Source organism: Otolemur garnettii, unplaced genomic scaffold (assembly GCF_000181295.1).
Source record: "Otolemur garnettii isolate 467f Iridium unplaced genomic scaffold, OtoGar3 scaffold00001, whole genome shotgun sequence".
Classification (NCBI taxonomy): Eukaryota; Metazoa; Chordata; class Mammalia; order Primates; family Galagidae; genus Otolemur; species Otolemur garnettii.
This window is the reverse complement of record NW_003852396.1, coordinates 29873697-29898388: the sequence shown is the minus strand read 5'-3', so window position 1 is coordinate 29898388 and position 24692 is coordinate 29873697. Positions and strand designations below refer to the sequence as shown.

General features: G+C 43.5%; 1 protein-coding gene across 2 annotated transcripts in view; it reads right to left on the bottom strand.

Annotated features, from left to right (window-relative positions):
* CLPB (ClpB homolog, mitochondrial AAA ATPase chaperonin) overlaps window positions 1–24692 on the bottom strand; it is a 164203-nt gene that overhangs the window by 119324 nt on the left and 20187 nt on the right. For both annotated transcript variants that reach the window (XM_003780927.3, XM_003780926.3), the window contains exon 3: window positions 10931–11017. In XM_003780927.3, coding sequence (XP_003780975.1) covers window positions 10931–11017 — 87 coding nt within the window. The remainder of the gene's footprint in view (window positions 1–10930; window positions 11018–24692) is intronic.

Sequence of the window (24692 nt, the reverse complement as noted above, 5' to 3'; positions counted from 1 at the left end):
GGGGACAGCTTGAGGCTCTGTCTCAAAAAAATAAAATAAAATAAAATAAAAAAATAAAAACATACCATGTTAGTGGATTGGTAGAACTGACATTGTTAAAATGTTCACACTACCCAAAGTGATTTATAGATTCAATTCAATGCACAAACTCCATCAAAAAACCAATGTCATATTTCACAGATTTACAAAAAATAATTCTCTGCTTTACTTAGAATTAGAAAAGAGCCTGAATAGCCAAAGCAATCTTAAGCAAAAAGAACAAATCATAATGCCAGTTTTTAAACTATACTACTGGGCAAAACAGCACGGTATTGGTACAAAAACAGAGACACAGACCAACAGCATAGAACAGAAAATCCAGATATAAAATCATCCACATATACCCAACTGATCTTTGACAAAGCAGAAAATATACACTAAGGAAAATAATTTCTATTCAATTAATGGTGCTGGAAAAATTGGATAGCCACATGCAAAACGAAACAGGATCCGTATTTCTTACCATTCACAAAAATTAATTTGAGATGGATAAAAGACTTAAATGTGGGCGTGGTGACTTACCCCTGTAATCCTAGCACTCTGGGAGGATGAGGTGGGTAGACTGACTAAGCTCAGGAGTTCAAGACCATCGTGAGCCAGAGTGAGAACCTATCTCTAAAAATAGCCAGGTGTTGTTGCAGGTGCCTGTAGCCCCAGCTACTTGGGAGGCTGAGGCAAGAGAATCGCTTGAGCCCAAGAGTTTGAGGTTTCTGTGAGCTGTGATGCCCTGGCACTCTACCGAGGGTGTCAAAATGAAACCCTGTCTCAAAAAAAAAAAAAAAAGAATTCTAGAAGAAAATGTAGGAAAAACTATTCCAGATATCGATCTAGGCAAAGAATCTGGCTTGATGCCTATAACTCAGCAGCTAGGGTGCTGGCCACATACACCAGGGCTGGCGGAGTTCAAACGCAGCCCAGGCCTGCCAAAAACCAATGACTACTACAACGACAACAAAAAAATAGTAGCCAGGCATGGCCAGGTACCTGTAGTCCCAGGTACTTGGGAGGCCAAGGCAAGAGAATTGCTTAAGCCCAAGAATTTGAGGTTGCTGTGAGCTGTGATGCAATGGCACTCTACCTATGGTGACATAGTGAGATTCTGTCTCAAAGAAAAAAAAAAGAATTTATAACTAAGACCGCCAATGACAAATATAGCAACAACAAAAATAAATAAATTGGACCTGATTAAAACTCTGCACAGCTAAGGAAATCACACAGCAAATAGACAACCTACAGAATGTAAGAAAATATCTGCAAGCTATTCATCCAATAAAGGGCTAATCACCAGAATCTATAAAGATTTCAAGCAAATCAGCAAGAAAAAAACCGAACAACTCCATTTTAAAAAGTGGGCAAAAGACATGAACAGAAGCTTTTCTAAAGAAGAGAAACAGATTGCTAATAAAAATATGAAAAAATGCCCAGCATCACTACTCATCAGGGAAATGCGAATTAAAACCCCAATGAGGGCTCGGTGCCTGTAGCTCAACCGACTAAGGCGCCAGCCACATACATCAAAGCTGGCAGGTTCGAATCCAGCCCAGGCCTGCCAAACAACAATGGCAACTACAATCAAAAAATAGGCAGGCGTTGTGGTAGGCGCCTGTAATCCCAGCTACTTGGGAGATAGAGGCAAGAGAATTGCTTAAGCCCAGGAGTTGGAGGTTGCTGTGAGCTGTGATGCTCACAAACAAACAAACAAAAAACCCCAATGAGATACCACCTTACCCCAGTTAGAGCGGTATTTATTTATTTATTTTTGAGAAAAAGTCTCACTCTGTGCCCCAGATAGCATGCTGTGGTGTCCTGACTCACAGCAACCTCAAACTCTTGGGCTCAAGCAATGATCCCCTTGCCTCAGCCTCCTGAGTAGCTGTAACTACAGGTGCCTGCCACAACGCCCCACCAATTTAGAAAGGCTTTTATTTTTAAAAAGTCCAAAAATGATAAATGCTGGCATGGATGCAGAAAGAAAAGAACATTTTTATACATTGTTGGTGGGACTACAAATTAATACAACCTCTATGGAAAATATGAAGATTTCTTAGAGAACTAAAAGTAGACCTAACCTTTTGATCCAGCAATCCAGCAATCCCACTACTGGGTATTTACCCAAAGGAAGTCATTTTATCAAACAGACACATGCACTTAAATGTTTATTGCAGTACAATTCACAATTGCAAAGATGTGGAATTAACCCAAGTACCTATCAATTCATGAGTAGATTTAAAAAATGTGGTATATGAAAAAAAAGTGGTATATGTACACATACACCATGGAATATTACTCAGACATAAAAGGATGAATTACTGCATTTTGCAACAATTTGGATGGAAGTGGAGACCATTATCCTAAGTGAAGTATCTAAAGAATGGAAAAAGAAACATCATATATACTAACTATTAAATTGGAGCTAACCTATGGGCACACACGTACACAGAGAGAAATAAAACTCACTGGAAATCAAGCAGGGAGAGGGGAGGAGGGAATAGGCAAAATCATAAAATGAACAGACATTGTTTGATGGGCACACTTATAGCCCTGACTCAAGCATTACAAAGGCAATCAATATAACCAAAAACATTTGTACTCCCATAATATTTATAGAAAAAAAAAAAGCTGGGCATTATGGCGGGTACCTGTAGTCCTAGCTACTTGGGAGGTTGAGGCAAGAGAATCGCTTAAGCCCAAGAGTTCGAGGTTGCTGTGAGCTGTGATGCCACAGCACTCTACCCAGGGTGACACAGTGAGACTCTGTCTCAAAAAAAAAAAAGACTCAGCACATAGTGACTCATCAAGAAACCTAACTGAGCTGACTTGACCGCTAGTGTTCTCAGCATCCCTTGGTCTATCCCATGGCCTTACTCCTTGTCTCTTCCCTCTATAAGCAGTATAGACCAGTGGAAAGAACAAGAGTTTGGGGTTCAGAAAAACCTGACTTCAAATCTTGGCTCCTTGTGCATCTCTGAGTTTACTTTTCCACATCTGTAAAATCGGGATAATAATCCCCTCCCTTTTAGGATTGCCCTGAGAATTACAGCTAACATGGGAAAGGCCTGACATGAGCCTCACACACAGAAAGCACCTCATCAACTAACGCCATCATCATCACTACAGTCCAGAGATCATATAGCACAAAGCCCAGACTCCCTGGGGAGAAGGAAACACCACTCTGCAGCACAAGCCGGACCAAGAATAGGCTAAGGACCCTGGGATGGAGCTCTATACCTTAAGGAAGGATAGACTTCTTTGTGGTCAGGCTCCCTAAACCTACATTCAAGGACAGGTACAGGAGTGCTCTATCTGCTCTATCAGCCAACAAGAAATGAGAGATTCCCCGAGAGGCTGCTAGTAGTCTAGCTATAAAAGCAGCATTGGCTCTTTGCTCTAAGAACACCTGTGGAGCTGTGGTGGTCCACAAAGAAAAGCCTATAAACCTCTCCTGCAGGACAGCGGTTTGGCTTGGGCTATTGGTTTCTCAAAAACAGGGTTTAATACACACTCTCCCCTTTAGTAAGGTGGAGGGAAAATAAGCAAATGCTAAAAATAAATGACTGCTATGAGAGGGAATTAAATGGTCTTCAGCCAAGGATAGCAGCACTTTAAAATTAACAAAGCCCAGGTACCACATCCAGGAAGGCCTTGGCAAATGCGTGTTATCTACTCATTAGCTCAGTTCCTCAGGGACCCTGGCCAAGCAGGGAAGGCAGTGCCGGGAACCAGTCCTTCCGATGCTGATGAAATGCACTTGGGGAGAAAAGGCAGAAGGAGGGAGGGAGACTCTGGTGGGGAATTTCAAACAGTACTGCTGGTGCTTCCTGCTCTGCTTTGGAGTTCTCACCTTCTCTGAGGCAGGGGCTTGCAAAAGCTACCAAAATGTCCAAGTACAGACTCGGCGCCTGTGGCTCAAGCAGCTAAGGTGCCAGCCACATACACCTAAGGTGGTGGGTTCGAATCCCCAGCCCGGGCCGCCAAACAACAATGATGGCTGCAACCAAAAAATGGCCAGGCGTTGTGGCGGGCACCTGTGGTCCCAACTGCTTGGGAGGCTGAGGCAGGAGACTCACTTGAGCCCAGGAGTTGGAGGTTGCTGTGAGCGTGATGCCACTGCACTCTACCCAGGGGGATAGCTTAAGGCTCCATCTAAAAAAAAAAAAAATGCCCAAGTACATTCAAGTGTAAATGTACCCCCACAAGCTCCCCCCATTTTCTACATCTTTGGTTCCTGAAGCACCACAATGACCTCACTATATAGGTGATCTTGCATTGGAAACCAGGGATAAAGAGCCCAAGAGCAGTCTGGAAAAGGCAAACTCCCAGTCTTGCACCTGAACTTTTTCTTTGCTGGAATGAAGAATCATATACTTTGTGAATTTATATGTAGTATAAGTCTACTGTACACTACTCATAAACTGAATTCATTATGATTCATTAGTAATTATACTTCATGGCAACACTAATGGTGAGAATTCACAAATCTTCACTCCCAAATAACAATCAGAATATAATAGTACTCTAATGTGAGATTCCAACAACAAAAATTCAAAATATTCCAGGTGACCATTAATAACATGAATTAATTTTGACCCACAAAAGTGAATTCTCAATATGCCTGCCACTGGTTACCATTAATAAGGAATGATCGTTTTCTTAAACTTTTCTTTTTTTGAGACAGACTCTTAAGCTGTCGCCCTGGGTAGAGCCCTGTGGTAGAGCCCTGTGGTGTCACAGCTCACACCAACCTCTAACTCTTGGGCTTAAGTGATTCTCTTGCTTCAGGCTCCCAAGTAGCTGGGACTAGAGGCACCAGCCACAACGCCCAGCTATTTTTGGTCATAGTTGTCATTGTTGTTTGGCAGGCCAGGGCTAGATTTGAACCCAACAGCTCCGGTATATGTGACTGGCACTCTAGCCACTTGAGCTACCTGTACCCAGCCATTTTCTTAAAGTTTTTAAAAGTCAGTTTATTGAAGTATTGTTTACACACAGTAAAAAGCATCCTTTGTAAGGTATATAATTGGATGAGTTTTAGTGACTATGTGCAGTCATGTAACCACTGCCATAATTAAGATATAGAATATTTCCATCACCCCCAAAGTTTCTTTATGTCCTCCTCCTCCTCCCAAACCCTGGAAACCACTAATCTGTTCCTAGAGTAGGTTGTCTTTTCCAGAATGTCATATAAATGGAATTATATAATAGGTAGCTTTTTGTGTTGGCTTCAACTTAGCATAAGGCTTTTGAGATTTATCCTGCATGTATGAGCAGTTCATTCTTTTTCTATTTTTTTCCTCTAAGTTTCTTTTTTTTTTAACTGTATGGATGTACCACAATTTATCCATTATCAGTTGATGGATACTTGGGTTATTTCCAGTTTGGGGTGATTATGGATAAAGCTGCTGTAAATATTTGCATACAGGTCATTATGCAGATGCATGTTTTTATTTTTCTTGGACCAATACCTAGGAGGTGCTAACACTGGCTTGTATAATAAAAGTATGCTTAACATTTATTTATTTATTTATTTATTTATTGAGACAGAGTCTTACTATGTCACCTTCAGTAGAGTACCGTGACGTCACAGCTCACAGTAACCTCAAACTCTTGGGCTTAAGTGATTCTCTTGCCTCAGCTTCCCAAGTAGCTGGGACTATAGGTGCCCACCACAACGCTCAGCTATTTCTTTGTTTTTGTTGTTGCAGTTGTTATCATTGTTTAGCTGGCCCAGGCTGGGTTTGAACCCGCCAGCCTCAGTGCATGTGGCTGGCACTGTAACCACTGTAGGTGCCGAGCCATATGCTTAAATTAACCTTTATAAGAACCGCCAAAGTGTTTTCCCACATGCCCATACCATCATGTGTTCCTATCAGCAACATATGACAATTGTTCTGTATTCTTGCCAGCACTTGGCATTGTTAGTTTTTCTAAATTTTAATTATTGTGTAAGTGTTGAAGTGGTAGCTCGCTGTGATTTTATTTTGCATTTCCCTAATGACTAACAATGTTGAGTATCTTTTCATATGCTCATTTACCACCCATCTCCTTTTTTTGGATTGACTATCACTGATTTGTATGAGTTCGTCGTATGCTCTAGATATTATTCCTTTACCAGACATGTGTTTTGACAGCATCTGTTTTAAGAAATTATAAGGATCTAAATCATACTGCTTTTCTTCCAAACCACTATCCTCTGTTCATATACCTTAATTATATATACCTTAATTAAAGGCATAGAAAAGACTTAAACTTTCAATTTACAACTACCTTAGTGTCATTTAGCAGAATACCAAGCAGCACTTGGTACCTGCTAAAATTCATGAAACTATTTCCATCTCCATTACAAGCACCCAACAACTTAGGGCTTTAAGAAAAGCTACATCTGGAGAAATGACTGTGCTATAAACAGCTTTTGACCCCCCAGGCTCTGCACCTCTCAAAGCCCTGTTCTGGTCCACCAGGCTGCTGGAATGGTCAACAGTCGTCACAGTCCATTGCTGGCCATTGTCCACTGGGAAAGGTAGGAGGCTCCCAATCCATCCCTCAGTGAAAGAGCAAATAGTAGGGCCTGTGGCTCCTTGGACATCAAAGTTGAGCAAACAGGCCTGGCAGGCCCTGCCTCTCCGCCTACACATCCTGCAAATGCCATCTGAAGGAGCTTCCCTGAGGAGGTCATGACTTTCAGCTTGTCATAGTACACATCAAAGTTTGCACCACACACGAACTGGGTGCATGGGTTCGAATCAAGTCGCCCGAGAGCGGATACTCAGCCATTGTGTTCAGTTTTAATCCTGTGTTTTCCCAAGTAATTAAGCCTTCTTGCTTATGAACTTGTGACTAAGTAAAGCATCACTGAGAGGTTGTAACATCAAAGTGCCTTCCACCGTCTGTCCATGTTTGGTAAAATTGGATTTCTTTCCCTTCTTAAAGAAAAACTAATTGAATTTAGCTGAAAGCTGTGTATATTTGCACGAGCTGGTGAAGGCTATGCTAAGTCACAGTGATCATCCTGGGACCCTGTGGCTTAGCCTTCAGCTAGGCTGGGTCAGAGTGCAACATAGAGACACCCAGACTCAGGCTAAACAAGTGCCTTGTGGCATGAGGCTTACAGAGGGCTCAGTGTGGAGAAGGGGGCAGACTGCTCTTTGCGTCAATACTACACTCAAGCTGTTACTAGGGCTGGCAAAGGGGCAGTCCCAGTAGAAAGTTGGTGAGGCTTCGGCAGAACGGCTACTGAAGACAAAGTCCCAACATAATACTCAAGTCCTTGATGTTAGCAGTTCAAGTTAGCTTTTTAAGCCAAAAGCTGTGACTGCTTATTCTCTGAATCCCCCCATAGCCCAGCACGCACAGTATAGTTTTTAAACATGTTTGGTGGATGCATGTAATGATAATACAAAGGGATGCAGGACAAAGTTTTTCTCTCCTGAAGAAACAAAACTTTCTGTATTCTTTTTATACCTTGCTCATCAGAAAGCTTCAATCTAAATTAATACTCAATTTTACTAATTACCTAATTTACAGTAACTACAGCATGGTCCCATTGATGTAAAATTATAAATGCATATACATACAATGATCAATCTCTAGATAGAGGGAATTCAGATGATTTACTTTCTCCTCTATATTATTTTTTAAAAATAATAAACCTATTTTCAGAGAAGAAATCCTCTGGTTCTATCCTGATATAATTATCTTTTCTTTAACCAATATGGTTTCTGATCTTGATCTAGTTTTAACTTTCCTGGGTATATTTATATTCGTATTTTAATTTAAGTTACCACAAATAAATTATAAATTAAATTCCTGTGCATATTTTTCAAATTTAGCACTATAGTTTTGTTATTTCCTATTCAAAACTAAATAAAATAACAAATACATATGACAATTAAGCTTATTAAGGACTGGCTCGGTGCCTGCAGCTCAGCAGCTAGGGCGCCAGACACATACACCAAAGTTGGCGGGTTCAAACCTATCCCAGGCCTGCCAAACAACAATGACAACTACAACCAAAAAATAGCTGGGCGTTGTGGCAGGCGCCTATAGTCCTAGCTACTTGGGAGGCTGAGGCAAGAGAATCACTTAAGACCAAGAGTTTGAGGTTGCTGTGAGCTGTGATGCCATGACACTCTACCAAGGGCAACATAGTGAGACTCTGTCTCAACAACAACATGAAAAGCTTATTAAGGATAGAGACTGTTTTATAATCTATATCCTTAAGGTCTTAATACATTAAGCAGGCACCTACAGGCAAAATGATTTGGCTACTCTGGAATGTCTCTCTTAAGCTCTTGGACTGCTAACACCCTAAAGAAGAAGGTTATCTGCTTTCAGCTTTGAATTAAGGGGTGCTGCCCCTTTATCTTCCTGTCATCCAAATCCAGTTCAAAGGTGCTGGCATTTCAGGCCTGGCCAATATGATTTCAGGAAGGTTGGTAATTGATTATATGAGAATCAGCACTTTTTTTTTTTTTAAGACAGAGTCTCAAGCTGTCACCCTGGGTACAGTTGTCGTGGTGTCATAGCTCATAGCAACCTCTAACTTAGGCTCAAGCAATCCTCTTGCCTCAGTTTTTGTATTTTTAGTAGAGACGGGATCTTGCTTTTGGTCAGGCTGGTCTCGAACTTGTGAGCTCAAACTCTCCACCTGCCTCAGCCTCCCAGAGTGCTAGGATTACAGGCATGAGCTACTGTGCCCAGCCAGCACATTTTTAATAAGGAGAAACTTTTTGGCAGATTGTGCTTGTATGGACATGATAATCCTTTCAGATTATTCACAGGGCACTCTACCAATGAGGCCTACTTGCCCTGACCAATGTATTCCTGGTACTCCCTTTTTAATAAGTTCTACTTTTCCTTTTGTCCAGGGTACTTCTGATCTTCTAATATACAGTTTATTTATCCATTATACTTGTTGTTCATTATTTGCCCATGCCTGTCTCTACACAGGGACCAGCATTAGTTTAGTACTAAGCTGTATGTGGGGAGGAATCTTTGTCTATCATTGATGTTATTTCAAATACATAGTACTGTACCTAGCAAATAGCAGGGGCCAAAGAAATTTGTGTAATGTGAATAAATAAATCCAAACTAAGGGTATGTCATTTTCAATAAAATCTTGTTCTCCCTGGATACTGGAAAGGAAAAGGAGGACATAAAATGGATGCTTCCTTAGTCCTAGGAACCTAAGTAAATACAAGCCAACAATTTCACTTTGCTCAGCAAGCATCACTGATTTGCTAATGGTCCTGCTAACGCACAAGAGCAGTTAAACCAACAATCCATTAGATTCAGAGAGAAGTGTCCCCAAAAGCACATCTACTAGCTGTCTGATCACTAATTGACAGTACTCAGTATAATGTTGTTTCCTATTCAATCTCAACGTTGAAATTACTACACATAGAAGGGAACACAGGCTGGCGCCTGTCGCTCAAGCGGCTAAGGCACCAGCTACATACACCAGAGCTAGTGGGTTCGAATCCAGCCTGGGCCTGCCAAACAACTATAACCAAAAAATAGCTGGGTGTTGTGGCAGGTGCCTGTAGTCCCAGCTACTTGGGGAGGCTGAGGCAAGAGAATCACTTAAGCCCGGGAGTTAGAGGTTGCTGTGAGCTGTGATGCCATGGCACTCTACCCAGGGTGACAGCTTGAGGCTCTGTCTCAAAAAAAAAAAAAAAAAAAAAAAAAAAAAGAAGGGAACACAGCTCCTCCTTTAGCATTGCTATTACTTGCAGATAGAAACACCTGCAAGCTAGGGAGGAAGACTGGTGGGTGGGGTGGTGTATTAGTGGTGTAGAATAAACACATGTATATTTGTGTATAAAGAGGTCTAATGGGAGCCTAGGGAATAACAACTCACGATTTATAACCTGTAGCATATATGTTATCTTACCTGAGTCTCAAAAGAATATGAAGAGAATTTACTCTGCTGCTAGACTAAGTCCTCTCACACCCTCTGCTGCAATAATAACCTGTACATACTGCTCTGACATCATTGATTACACTATGTTGTGTCTTTTCACCTGCATTTATTTTTCACATTGGACTATGAGCTCCCCAAGGTATTGGATTCTCCAAACACTAGCATAGGGCCGGGCTCAGAGCAAATATTTACTAAATGTTCATAGTAATTTCTGATGAAGAACTAGGGTCTCCATGGAGTTCTGAAATTCAATTAAGGCTCAGAACCAGAACTGGATTCTGGGTCTCTCAACCACAATGCCTATTTATATCAATTTTTCCTTTTAAAGAATTAAGTGGGCTCGGCACCTGTGGCTCAAGTGGCTAAGGCACCAACCACATACACTAAGTTGGTGGGTTTGAATCCAGCCTGGGCCACCAAACAACAATGACAGCTGCAACCGGAAAAAAAAAAAAATAGCCAGGCGTTGTGGCGGTCCCAGCTACTTGTGAGGCAGAGGCAGGAGACTTGCTTGAGCCCAGGAGTTGGAGGTTGCTGTGAGCTGTGATGCCACGGCACTCTACCAAGGGTGACAGCGTGAGGCTCTGTCTCAAAAAGAGGCAGGAGAATTGCTTGAGCCCAGGAGTTGGAGGTTGCTGTGAGCTGTGATGCCACGGCACTCTACCAAGGGTGACAGCGTGAGGCTCTGTCTCTAAAAAAAAAAAAAGAATTAAGTGGATGAAGCGAAAGAAGGCAAATAAGAAAACTGGGTGACCAAGATCAAGTTCACTATAAAGGAGAAGTATAGCTAAGTCTACCAGCCGACCTTTCTTCTGCACATCTCCTAACCAGTCCAAAGCACCAGGTGTAATCCAATACAACCTCCTGCCTCTGGAGAAGACAGCTAGAGGGAAGGCAAGTCTGAAAGAACATTCAGGAACATAGTCTGCAGAGATCTGCTCAGGGAGCCCTGTATGGAGGAAGATCTCTCACCTGTCATTTCGGCTGATGGCTGCCACCATGAGTGCTGTCCAGCCAAGTCTGTGCCTTGCATTGACATCTGCACCTTCTGATAACAGCCTAAAAAGAGAGGAATATTTTGAATGTATGGCTTATCATGAACATATGAATAGCAATAACCACAGAAGAAAAGACATAGTCAACAGACAGGTGGATGAGTCTGAAAATAGAGGCCTTTGAAAACTAAATCCTGAATCTCAGTTCCTCCATTAGCTTCCCCCAACCCAAGGCTTCCCCTATTGCTCTTCTTCCCTTAAATCCATCTGCATCTTGATGACTTCTGAGGAAACAGGCTCTCCTTATCGTAATATCCTTATACTCCCATTCCCTTGGTTGAGAATGCTCTTTTCCTGCCTCTTTGCCTATTTGAATCCTCCTCTCATGCTAGGTGATACAATCCTGGCTTAGGAACTCTCTCCCTCCTTGACTCATCCAGTCCACAGATCTCTCTTTCCTCCTTAATTTCCTAATGCCTTGTACAGAATGCCTAATGACACATCTTATCTAGGTAGTTCTCAGTTTATAAAATGATTACATTCCTGTATTGTGGCTGTTTAGAAACTGGAAATTCTTTAAGCCAAGGAAAGATGGAAATAACATTAAAAAAAAATCGGTTAAGTTCCTAGAAGAGTCCACATGGACCCTAACTCAACCTATATGCCAGTGCCTAACACACAGTAAGAATGCAATTGTTGCTAAATACATTAACAAACATAGAGTTTAACACAGACCTCTAAAAGTCTGAATTCTGGGCCCCAGGGATAGGGGCCCTCTACAATGTGGGGTAGATAGAAAGTGAGTAAACAGAACCAATTTTTACTAAGTACCTTCTACAAGCAGGAGCTGCCCTAAGTATTTTACATTTGTGTGTCCATTTACTTTTATACCACCTAAGGACATGGCAGTAATCTCCTCTTTCCATGGATGTACTAATAGGCTCAGTGAGGAGAAATGACTTCCTTAACCTCACACAGCTAGTTAAGTGACAGGTGGTGCAGTGACTGGAACCCAAGTTGATAGTAACTCTAAAGCTGGGGTCCTTCTGAACTCACCATCCTGCCTCTAGACCAGCGGTTCTCAACCTGTGGGTTGCGACCCCTTTGTAACAATGAAAATATATCCTGCATATCACATATTTACATAACGATTCATAACAGTAGCAAAATTACAGTTATGAAGTAGCAATGAAAATAATTTTATGGTTGGGGGTCACCACAACGTAAGGAACTGTATTAAAGGGGCGTGGCACTAGGAGGCATTAGGAAGGTTGAGAACCACTGCTCTAAACAGAACATGGCTTCCGGTAATGTGAAAGACAAAGACTAAATTGATTTCAGCAAATCAATATGCCATGTGCTTGCTCCTGTGTTAGACTCAGGATGGGTGTGCGGAAAAGACATGGGATTCATTCTAGGGAAGCACACAATTTAGTGGAGGGAGGATTCAGAACAGCATGAAATCAAAGACAATAGTGCCAGGAAACAGGGAGACCAAAAGCTGAGTGTGATTTGCCAGCTAAGCAGGACCTCCTTATGAGGAAAGGGCAGAGGAGCTTTGGGGAACCAGGAAGCTACTTTTTACTGGGTTCTAGGTGAACAGACACTGGGCAGAGTCCAAAGGCTTGAGTTTGAGTCCTCACACCATTCTGTGTCACGATCTGTAGTAAATCCTCTTATGGGCCAAGCCAAATAAAATCTCTATTTGCTGAAGTAAGAAGTTAATTAGGGCTTGGGAGGATGACGAGAACGTACTAATTGATGTGTCTCTCTAACTGCCAAAGGCACTGTCAAAGTCTGAGAGAGAGACAAACCACCAAGCACAGAACTACACGTTCCATGACAGTTACGAACACAGGTTGTAGGGCACAAAGGAACCTGACCCAGTCTCAGTGACCAGAGGATGTTGAGCAAGGAGATCAGGAAACTTTCATCTCTAACCTCTCCTTTGTAGGATTTCTTCTGGTAAAATTCTGGAGCCTCTTGCTACGTACAATGTTAACCTTCTTTTATGCAGAAACAATTTTCTATGACCAAGAATATTAAAGAGGCTAAGAACCCTTTTTCTTTTTTCTTTTTTTTTTTTTTTTTTGTGGAGACAGAGTCTCACTTTGTCATCCTTGGTAGAGTGCTGTGCTGTCACAGCTCACAACAACCTCCAGCTCCTGGGCTTAGGCGACTGTCTTGCCTCAGCCTTCCGAGTATCTGGGACTACAGGTGCCTGCCACAATGCCCAGCTATTTTTTTTGTTGCAGTTTGGCCAGGGCCAGGTTTGAACCCGCCACCTTCGGTATATGGGGACGGCACCCAACCCACTGAGGCATAGGCGCCACCAGAACGTACTTCTTAATGTACGTTACAAAACCTTCTCATTTACCAGGCTATGTGATACAAAGAAAACACATGGTTCTAAGAATTATGAGTCTAGAATTGTGACCCTAACTGTGATTCTGAGGAGATCGGCCTCATTTTTCTGGTCCTCAGTCCAGAAAGACTAGAAACTCAGGCTTCCGAGGGAACAGACTTGAGCTGTGTCTTGAAGAAACAGGAAGAATTTGAGAAGTGGAAGAAAGTATGTGCCAGTCAAGGCAAAAGAAACAGGATATGATTGTGAAGCAGGAAAGGAACATTCAGAGACCATCAAGCAGATCCATCTGGGTGACAGTTCGCAACAGAGGAACAGACAACTGCTGAGGTATGCATGGCCAATACAGGGCCTCAAATGCCAGACTCAGAGGTCAAGGCAGAGTAATCTTTTTTGAATGCTCAAATTTTGAGAGTGTGATTGAATTTCTCTCTGGAAAAGTGCATTGGAGCTCACATATCTCAAAACTTTTTTTGCATATAATATCCAGGGTTCACAACCCCCATGAAATCAGTAATGGACACTTGGATAAAAAATTAGCTAAAAGTTGACAGATCTCTGGCATGCGTACTACTGCCCCACACTCCCATGTCTAGGACAGATACCATGAATCTCTTCCAGCAGCAATTTTTTAGAAAGCCTTTGAAAGAGCCTCAGAATCACAGGTTCTAATCAGCCACCATTCATCTACGGAGTCTGGCAACAGAGAGAAAACTTACTTGCCATTCCTTAGCCTCTCAGCAAAGACAGTATGAGTTGTCATTCAAGGATGTGGAGCAAAAGGAATTATAAAATTAGCCTAGATAGCTTAAGCAAGCTGAAGTTGAAAAGGCGAAAAACACAAAATGGGGATAAGGGAACCAGTCTAGGTAAGGGAACCTAGACTGCTATACAGACCCAGGGATAGAAGCTTAAGCTTGGGCAGAGAAATGAGAACACAGGGCATGTAGCCAGAAGAAACTCAGTGCCACCAGAATACCTCCTGCCTCCAGTGAATCAATGATCCATGTTTCCCTGCCTATGCCCCCAAAACTCTAAAAACTCAAAGCAGCACTATTCCAGAGGTCAGGCCGAAGAAAGAAGGTTGAGATATTTCCTGTCCCTTGAAGGCTGAGTGCAGTATAATAAAAAGAAAAAGACAAATGCCGGGAGCTGTGCCCTAGGACTTTGGGAGGCCAAGGCAGGTGGATTGCCTGAGCTCACAAGTTCAAGACCAGTCTAAGCCAGAGTGAGACCTTGTCTCTAAAAAATAGCTGGGTGTCGTGCCAGGTGCAGCCCAAGAATCTGAGGTTGCTGTGAGCTGTGACACCACAGCACTTTACTGACTCAGACTCAAAAAAAGAGAAGAGGAGAGGGAGAGGAGAGGGAGAAGAGAGAAGAGAGGAGAGAAGACAAAGGGCTTTGGAATAACTTAGACTCGGATTCAAATTCAGTTCCAGCCATATAACTGTAAGCAGATCAACTCTCTAATTCTTGATTTTCTCACCTATAAAACAAAGATAATAATTTGCAGGACCCAGCCCAATGCCTGGCTTTTTATAGCAGGTATTCAAAACAGGATGGTTTCTGCCTGCTACCTATTTTATTTCAATTATTTTTTTTTAGTTTTTTATTTTATTTTATTTTTTGTTGTTGCAATTTTAGCTGGGGCCGGGTTCGAACATGCCACCCTTGGTATATGGGACCAGTGTCCTAATCCCTTAGCCATAGGCACCACCCCTATTTCAATCATTTTGATGGAACAAACTATTCTGCTTCCAAGCTGGCAGGGGCAGGTTGGCCAATACCAAGGGATTCTAAGATGTGGTCACACAGAATGGCCATGGTAATTCAGTGCTGGAGTGCTAAGCTGCCTCTAGGCACTCCTTTGTTCATTTATTCAGCAAAAATGTACACATATCTGCTATGCCTGACCCCTTCTGGGGCACTCAAGGAAGAGAGGTTCTTACTTTCTAGAATCTAAGCCAGGCAGGATTCTTTTCTCTTTCCTCCCTTCTTCTTCCCGTTTTTATATTTGTGTGTGTGTGTGTATTTTTAAAATCCCATTTACTGGTTCAGCACCTGTAACTCAGTGGTTATGGCGCCAGTCACATACACCAGAGCTGGCCCTGGCCTGCTAAACAACAATGACAATTACAACCACAAAATAGTTGAGCATTGTGGCAGGCGTCTGTCGTCCCAGCTACTTGCGAGGCTGAGGCAAGAGAATTGCTTAAGCCCAAGAGTTTAAGGTTGCTATGAGCTGTGACACCATGGCACTCTACTGAGGGTGACAAAGTAAGACTCTGTCTCAAAAAAAAAAAAAAAATCCTGTTTACTACTTTATTCATAGATGATTCTGTTTTAAAATATGCTCATATTGCTAAGTATACAATAACTCCTTGTTTTTAACTGATATACATATATATATGTATGCTCATATTACTAAGTATACAATAACTCCTTGTTTTTAATTGCCATATAATTCCCTGTGGCAGGTATCTACCATATTTTTCTCTTTGCCCTCCAGGAATACCTGCCCAGGTAGCCCAATATCTCTCAACTACCAAAAACAATTCTCAAGGAACATCCTCCTTCATGTTCCCTTTTGGATCTATGTGAGCATTTCCCAAGGGCATGTACTAAGCTCACTGAGTCCTAGGGTATGCACATGCTTGACTGAATAGTGCCACAGTCCTCTCCTAGAGAGCTGCTCCATCAGACCCCTCTGCCTGCCAACATTTGGCAATAACCAGGTTCCTAATCACTAGTGGGTGTAAAGGGATATCACATTATTATTTTGTTTTGTTTTGTTTTTGAGACAGAACCTCAAGCTGTCCCCCTGGGTAGAGTGCTGTGGCATCACAGCTCACAGCAATCTCCAACTCCTGGGCTCAAGTGAGTCTCTTGCCTCAGCCTCCCAAGTAGCTGGGATCACAGGCGCCCGCCACAATGCCCGGCTATTTTTTTTTTATTTTTGGTTGCAGCCGTCATTGTTGTTTGGTGGCCTGGGCCGGATTTGAACTCACCACCTTAGGTGTATGTGGTTGGTGCCTTAGCCACTTGAGCCATAGGCGCCGAGCCCACATTATTGTTTTAATTTGCACGTCTGTGATCAACAATTTTGAGCTACTTACTATACACCTGTTGTACTTTGGGGTTTTCTCTTCTGTACATTGCAAGGTTTTCTTTTAAGAGAAAGACTGTTGGCTCAGCGCCTGTGGCTCAAGTGGCTAAGGCGCCAGCCACATACACCTAAGGTGGTGGGTTCAAATCCAGCCCGGGCCCGCCAAACAATGACGGCTGCAACCAAAAAATAGCCGGGTATTGTGGCAGGCGCCTGTGGTCCCAGCTACTTGGGAGGCAGAGGCAGGAGACTCTCTTGAGCCCAGGAGTTGGAGGTTGCTGTGCACTGTGATGCTACAGCACTCTACCCAGGGTGACAGCTTGAGGTTCTGTCTCAAAAATAAATAAATAAATAAATAAGAGAAAGACTATTTTGCTAATAGCTAAACTTGCTATTGTTTCAATGAACAGACATGGGATAGAGTGGGGAGCCCTGGGTTCTAGGTCCCATTCTGCCACATCCTATTCTATTTTTTTTTTTTTTGAGACAGAGTCTTACTTTGTTGCCCTCGGTAGAGTGCCAGTGGCATCACAGCTCATAGCAACCCTCAAACTCTTGGGCTTATTCTCAACCTCATTCTCTTGCCTCAGCTTCCCAAGTAGCTGGGACTACAGGTGCCCGGCTATTTTTTGGTTGTAGTTGTCATTGCTGTTTGGCAGGCCCAGCCTCCAGTGTATGTGGCTGGTACCCTAGCCGCTGAGCTATAGGTGCAGAGCCTGCCACATCCTATTCTAACACCCTAAAGAAGGCACATGGTGTCTTATGAAGAGATATGATGTCTTAAGCTTTAGTTTCTTCACAGGTCCACTGTGGATCATAATCCCTTCCAGCTTTTCAGGAGTTCAGAGAGGGTGGCACTGAAATATGAAGGAAAGGGCTCTACAGATCTGAGCGGTCATTCACAGGAGGCAAATCTTGGTGTTCTTCAGTAAATCTCCAGCTTTTCATCCCTGCTCAGCTTCCTGATGGAGCATTATTCTTTGCAGTATCTTGGGGCTGAAGTGTAATTAAATAAATACATAAATAAATAACCCTGGAGTCCAAAGGCTGGTGTTCAGACTCTGGCTCTGTCACTTGCCACCTGTGAAATGGGGGATATTAATCCCTCTTAGGCAAAGTGCTTGTAAAGATTTTAAAAGAGATGCCCCATGGTAGAACTCTGTAGGAGTGATGACACCTGGTGTATCAAGGACCAGTGCTAACCTCGCGACAGGCAATCAAACTACCACCATTTCCTCTTTCAAAACTGGGTGGGCTCCTCCCCTGCTTCCCTCTGTGCAGAGCAGCCCAGAAAGTTAGGATTTCCAAACCAAGTCTTCTCCATTTCATTGTGTTGCTTTGCAAGTGAATGCCCAGTGGGGGGCAGTCATTTCAAAGTCCTGGGCCAGCTGGGGGCAGGAGCGGTGCTGTGGCTGCCTGCTAAGAGCAGTTGAAAGGGCCTTTGAGGCCTTAGAAAGCCACCCCTGCTCTCCCCTGTGATTTTCACCAATGGACAAAATGCAGCAAGTGAATTAATCTCTTTTAAAAAGAGCAATGCTTGTGACAGAGTACGTATCTCTGAAAAGGTTAGGATTCCATCATCCCTGAGATGATGAGTAGAATGCTTAATGCAGCCTGCTACAAGGAGCACAGCAGCCTGTGTCTGGGGGCTGAGGAGGTGGGGTGGGCATGGCAGGCCTTTCTGGGCTCATCCAGACTTGTAGAAGGCCTTTCCCTAATGAACTAGGTCTCCTGCTTGGCATGGTAATGGTGGGTGATCCCAAGTGGGGATGGCGCAGGGTAGCAGACACAGAGGAGACCACATTAGAAGACCCCAGTTGAACCCCAGCTCTTACACAACTTTCAGGCAGTAGAGTGGGGAAATAAATGATCAGGAAAGGTCCTGGTTCAAATTCAGGCTCTGCCATTTACTGGGTGAGGATATGTGGATGAATGATTTAGTTTTTCTGAATCTTAACTGGTTCCCTCATCTAAGGCAGCTCTTGCTCTCTGGGCCTATTTTCACATCTGTTAAAAAATGGAGAGGACCCCACCAACCTTCCTTATATATGTCACAGAGGGGTGCTGTTAAGAGACAATCAGACAAAATATGTTAAAAATACTTGGTAGGCAATAAAGCATTGTTCAAACTGAAAAGCCTCTTTTATTCTTACCATTTTTCAACTAATGTTTGCCCTATTTAAAGAAGTGACACAGTAGGGGCAGCGTCTGTGGCTCAAGGAGTAGGGCGCCAGTCCCATATGCTGGAGATGGGGGGTTCTAACCCAGCCCCAGTCAAAAATCGCAAATAAATAAATAAATAAAATAAACAAATAAAGAAAGAAGTGACAGAGTAAACTAAGAAGATATATAAAGGGTGTACACAGAATTTGGAACATAGTAAGTGCTCAAAATTACCTGTGGTTAGATAAATAAATTGCCTAACAGCGCAGTGGTAGAAAAAGGAAGGGTTCCCTAGCCCAAGAGCTGAAGACTACCACAGGAGAAGAACGAATCAAAGGAGAAAAACACAGTTTGCTTCTAACCATCAGAGATCCAGGAGAGTCCAGCAGGCTGAAGACCAAGAGGTAATAGTTCTACCACTGAGTGGGGAAGGGAGATGAGGTGGTCAAACTTTCTGCTGTGAATGCTTTTTGCATTGTTTGAAGTTTTCTTGTTTTCATGACAGGGATCATACTATTATCATCATAATAGAATGATCCCCCCCCCTCCATTTTTTGTTTGAGACAGTGTCTCACTTTGTCACCCTCTGTAGAGCGCTGTGCTGTCATTATAGGTCACAGCAATCTCAAACTCTTGGGCTTAAGCCATCCTCTGGCCTCAGCTTCTTGAGTAGCTGGGACTACAGGTGCCCACCACAACATTCAGCTGTTTTTTTCTATTTTTAGCAGAGACAGGGTCTCATTCTTGCTCAGGCTGGTCTCAAATTCCTGAGCTTAAGCAATCCACCTGCCTAGGCCTCCCAGAGTGCTAGGATTACAGGCATGAGCCACTACACCTGGTGTTATTACTCCTTTTAAAAAAATAAAACTTCCTTAACTTTTTTAGAAAAAAATGATCCTGGCTCGGTGCCTGTGGCTCAAGTGGCTAAGGCGCCAGCCACATACACCTAAGGTGGCAGGTTCAAATTCAGCCCGGGCCCGCCAAACAACAATGATAGCTGCAACCAAAAATAGCCAGGCGTTGTGGCTGGCGCCTGTGGTCCCAGCTACTTAGGAGGCAGAGGCAGGAGACTCGCTTGAGCCCAGGAGTTGGAGGTTGCTGTGAGCTGTGATGCCATGGCACTCTACCCACGGGAATAGCTTGAGGCTCTGTCTCAAAAAAAAAAAAAAGAAAAGAAAAGAAAAAAATGATCCTATGCTTTTTTCCTTTATGCTCTTGATGCCACCACAGTCCCCTATGCTCATACAACACAGTCATCACACTGTCCATGTGTCTAACTACCCTAGGAGGGAGTATGCCCCTCTAGAAATGAGGACCTGTCTTCATCTCTTCACTCCAGGTGCCTGCCATCACATCTGGCACACCAGAGGGCTCAAAGTCGGAACAAATGAATGTCCATGGAACTTACCTAAACTGATCTCTCCTCAATACTTCTGCCTGGTGTTGGAAGTCACCCATTTCATAATTGTATGCCTTTTTCAAAGAACTTAGGCTCTGGTGCATATGTGGGAAGGTATGAGTGCATCTTCTCAGTCTCATGGCTGAGAACACAGGCCTGAGGTGTTAGGGGTCATGGATTCCAGTCATGACCCTATTGGTATGTTGGTGTGTGATAAGACACACCTTATCTGTGGGCCTTATTTTTCTGTGCAAACAATGAAATTGTTTCTCAAGTCCCTACCAACTCCAAAAAATCTTCAAATTCTATTTATTATTATTTTATTTATTTATTTATTTATTTATTGCAGTTTTTGGTGGGCGCTGGGTTTGAACCCACCGCCTCTGGTATATGGGGCCGGCGCCCTACTCCTTGAGTCACAAGCACAGCCCAAAATCTTAAAATTCTAAATATGTGCAGCATCAAAATGAAAACTGAGAAGCAGATTTCTAACAGACATGGCATTCTGCAAGACTTTCAAAGAAATGAAAACTCCTTAGCTGTAGGAGGGGGGCAGTTGTAAGTTATTCTGACTAACTAGCTCTTCCACTAAGGGGAGGGGAGGTACCACTTCTTCTTTCTTTATGACCAATCAATACAAAGCGACCACTGAACTACAATCATGCATTGTTCCAACTGATTTCCGGATCCTTTGCATGAACCAGCCTTCAGCTGCAGCTGGGGAGGGGCTGAAGGGTAGGCAGCCCTGTCCCACCTGCATCAGAAGCCTGGAAGCAGTGAGCCATGCAGACCCAATCATGATTGCTATCTGGGCAACAGGGCCCTGGCTGGAGCCTCACAGAAGGCCCTGTTTACAGTAATAACAGCACCAGGCCCTGCTGTCTGAGCTGAGGCAAGGCGCCTGAGGCTAGAATCCCCAGGCAGCCTCCATCTGTGCCTTATCTACCCTGCCATCCAGGGCTGGGAGGGGCAAGGCAAGGGAGCAAAGGCTGTCCTGAGACCCCAGCCTGAGTCAGTAGAATGCAGTGGGGGTCTTGGTGCTCTAACTTCACCAATACAAGGCCTCATCCTCATGTTTTACATTTGCTACTTGAATTGAGCACCCTTTTCCAAAGCTCAGCTGGGGACCTTTCCTCTAGGACTATCTCCAGATGTTCTTATTTCCACGGAGATGACCCATCCAGCCTGGGGAACTCCAGAGGGAAGAGGGTGGGCTGTGAGGCACCCACTAATCAATTAGTCCAAACCTTTTTTTCACATATACAGATATGAAGGTTCAGAAAGCATCCCCTTTGGAAAAGACTGACCCGTTATGAGTCTGTTCTGTCTCTTCCAGGTTGTGTGACTATGGACAGTTCACACTAACCTCTCTGAACTCAGTCATCTTACTATCAGGCTGCTAGACCTACCTAACAAGGGTACCGAGATGGCCAAAAGAAATAATGTATGTACAAGCACTCACATTTTTTGAATATTAGCTGCTACTATAACAATTGTTCTATTTGTTCAAAGGCACACAGTGGAAATGAATCACAGTCTCAATGAGTTGGTGGATCAACTGAACAAAGCCCAATGCTGGGACCATTCCTTGTCCCATCTCTCAAAGAAACTTGGCAACGATTAAAGTACATAAATTATTATTATATTTAACTTTTTACTTTGAAACAACTTAAAATTTATAGAACAGTTATAAAAATAGCACAAGGTCCGGAAACGGTGGCTCTAGCACTCTGGGAAGTCGAGGAGGGTGGACTGTCTGAGCTCATGGGTTCAAGACCAGCCTGAACAAGAGCGAGACCCTGTCTCTAAAAAAAATAGCCAGATGTTGTGTGCCTCTAGTCCCAGCTACTCGGGAGACTAAGGCAAGAGAATCACTTGAGCCCAAGAGTTTGAAGTTGCTGTGAGTTGTGATGCCATGGCACTCTACCCAGGGGGACAAAGTAAGACTCTTGTCTCAAAAAATAAAATAAAATAAAATAAAAATAGCACCAAACCCCCCCCTTGTATATCCTTTACTCTTACTCCACTTTACATTTTGCTTCGTTTGCTTTCTCATGCCTTCTTTGTGTTTTTCCTAGACCACATGAGAATTCATTTCAGGCATTACACTCTTCTACCCCCAAATACTTCAGCATGTATTTCCTAGTATAAGAACACTCTCTTACAGAACCACTAACCAATGATGATCAATTTAAAATATTTAACATTGATATACTATTTTTATCTAATATACAGCCCATACTCAAATTTCTTCAATTATCTCAATATCCTTTATAGCAGTTTTCCCCCTGTGATCCAGACGCAAGCAAGGATCAATATCAGGATCAAACACTTCATGTGTCTTCAGTTTCATCGAGAATAGTTCCTCAGCCTTTCTTTAATTTTCATGCTATTGACATATTTTGTAGAGTAAGGATATTTTATAGAATACCCTTCAATTTGGATAACAATTTTTGAGGTAGGGCTTATTCATTCCATAAACTCTTCCTGAGAGCTGGTTTTTTTTGTTTTTTGTTTTGAGATAGAATTTCAGTATGTCGCCCTCGGTAAAGTGCCGTGGCATCACAACTCACAGCAACCTCAAACTCTTGGGCATAAGCGATTCTCTTGCCTCAGCTTCCCAAGTAGCTGGGACTACAGGTTGTGTTGTCATTGTTGTTTGGCAAGCCCAGGCTGGGTTCAAACCTGCCGCTCCAGTATATGTGGCTAGTGCCCTAGCTGCTGAGCCTCGGAGGACTCTGAGCAGAGGGTGCTTAAATGAGTTTCTTGCCTTCAAGACATTCAGTGGGGCTCGGCGCTTATAGCTCAACCGGCTAAGGTGCCAGCCATGTACACCTAAGGTGGCAGGTTCGAATCCCCAGCCCGGACTCGCCAAACAACAATGACGGCTGCAACCAAAAAATAGCCAGGCGTTGTGGCGGGCGCCTGTGGTCCTAGCTACTTGGGAGGTGGAGGCAGGAGACTCTCTTGAGCCCAGGAGTTGGAGGTTGCTGTGAGCTGTAATGCCACGGCACTCTACCCAGGGGGACAGCTTGAGGCTCTGTCTCAAAAAAAAAAAAAAAAGACATTCAGTGGACAGCTATACACCAGGCAAACAACTACAATGCAAACATTTACTGGAGGAAGGTGCCTTGTGAGTGCAGGTTATAGCAAGAGAGTCATAAGGATGACTTCCTGGAAGCAGAGAGTGCCAGAAAGCAAGATTTCCCAGGTGATCTCCTGAGATCCCCTATGGCAACATTTCTGATTTCCCAGGCAGTGTGTGCCATGGCTGGGACTACACAAAACACAAAAATTCAACAATACAAGGCAGTAAAGAGGAGGAGGTGGCCTAGGGCTCCTAGGGTACCTGTGCCCAAAGCTATATACATATCTCTGGGAGTCAGCAGCGGCCTGGGAGTCAAGGGACCTTTGCTGGGGTGTGGAAAAGGGTGATAGGCGCCACCTACTGGCCCCATAGCAGGACTCTAGGCAGCTGCACCGGGCCCCTGGGCAGTTGGCTAGTTGCCAGGAAGTTTGTCTCCCTACAACAGTTAGAGAAGTGGTTCAAAATTCTCCTAATAGGGTTGGCACTTGAGGCATCACAGCCAAGCTCCAGAATCCTACAAGCCTTTTAGTAAAGAATAGACTCTAGAGGCCTGGTGCCTGTGGCTCAAGCAGCTAAGGCGCCAGCCACATACACCTGAGCTGGTGGTTTCAAATCCAGGCCAGGCCCACCAAATAACAATGATGGCTACAACCAAAAAACAGCTGGGCGTGGTGGGCACCTGTAGTCCCAGCTACTTGGGAGGCAGAGGCAGGAGAATTGCTTTAGCCCAGGAGTTGGAAGTTGTTGTGAGCTGTGATGCCACGGCCCTCTATCTACCTAGGGCAATAGCTTGAGGCTCTGTCTCAAAAAAAAAAAGAAAAAAGTACACAAATGAGCGCTTTAAGAATCATAGATGCTCTAAGACAGTGGTTCTCAACCTTCCTAATGCCGCGGCCCTTTAATACAGTTCCTGTGGGTCACGACAGGAACCGCTGCTCTAAGAGCTATCTATGCAGGGTCAATGAGCACAGCAGCATGCTTGGCTCTTCACATCTTGCAAAGCTCTTGAATAATGGAGTTCAAAGAGCTCACCTTTCTTCAGCTGTCTACTACGTGCACCAGGCACTCGACATTTATGATCTCATTTGATCCCATGAATTACTGGAGACTTACACTCTGAGAGTGAGTAATCTGCTTAACATTACATAGCCAGTAAGTAGCACCTTGAGATTAGAGCCCAAGTTCTAAGGACTACAATGCCTTCCAAGACACATATCCTATCTTTGTCCTTTCTTTCCCACATTTAGCAAGGGTCAGCACACCACAGTTATCTGATAGGACTAACCAGCTGACAGAAAATGATGAAGAAGGAAAAGCCTTAAGTGGAAAGAAGTTTATTTGAGAGATGAAGATACTCTCTGATTAGTTCTGCTTCCTAGAACCTTAGCCCTTAGAAGAAATTCCTCTAGTCTGAGGATGAGAAAGGTCCAACCCTGTCCCTTCTTCATGGTAGTCTCCATACTACCACTACCACTTCCATATGGCCACGGCAATGCAATACCTTGCAGGAGCATCCAACCTGCAGCCCACACACATGTAGATTATGTGTGGAGTTTTTTGCTCATCTGTGGTGGCAGATATCATGAAAGTTATGCACAAACCTTTCTTTTTTTTTTTT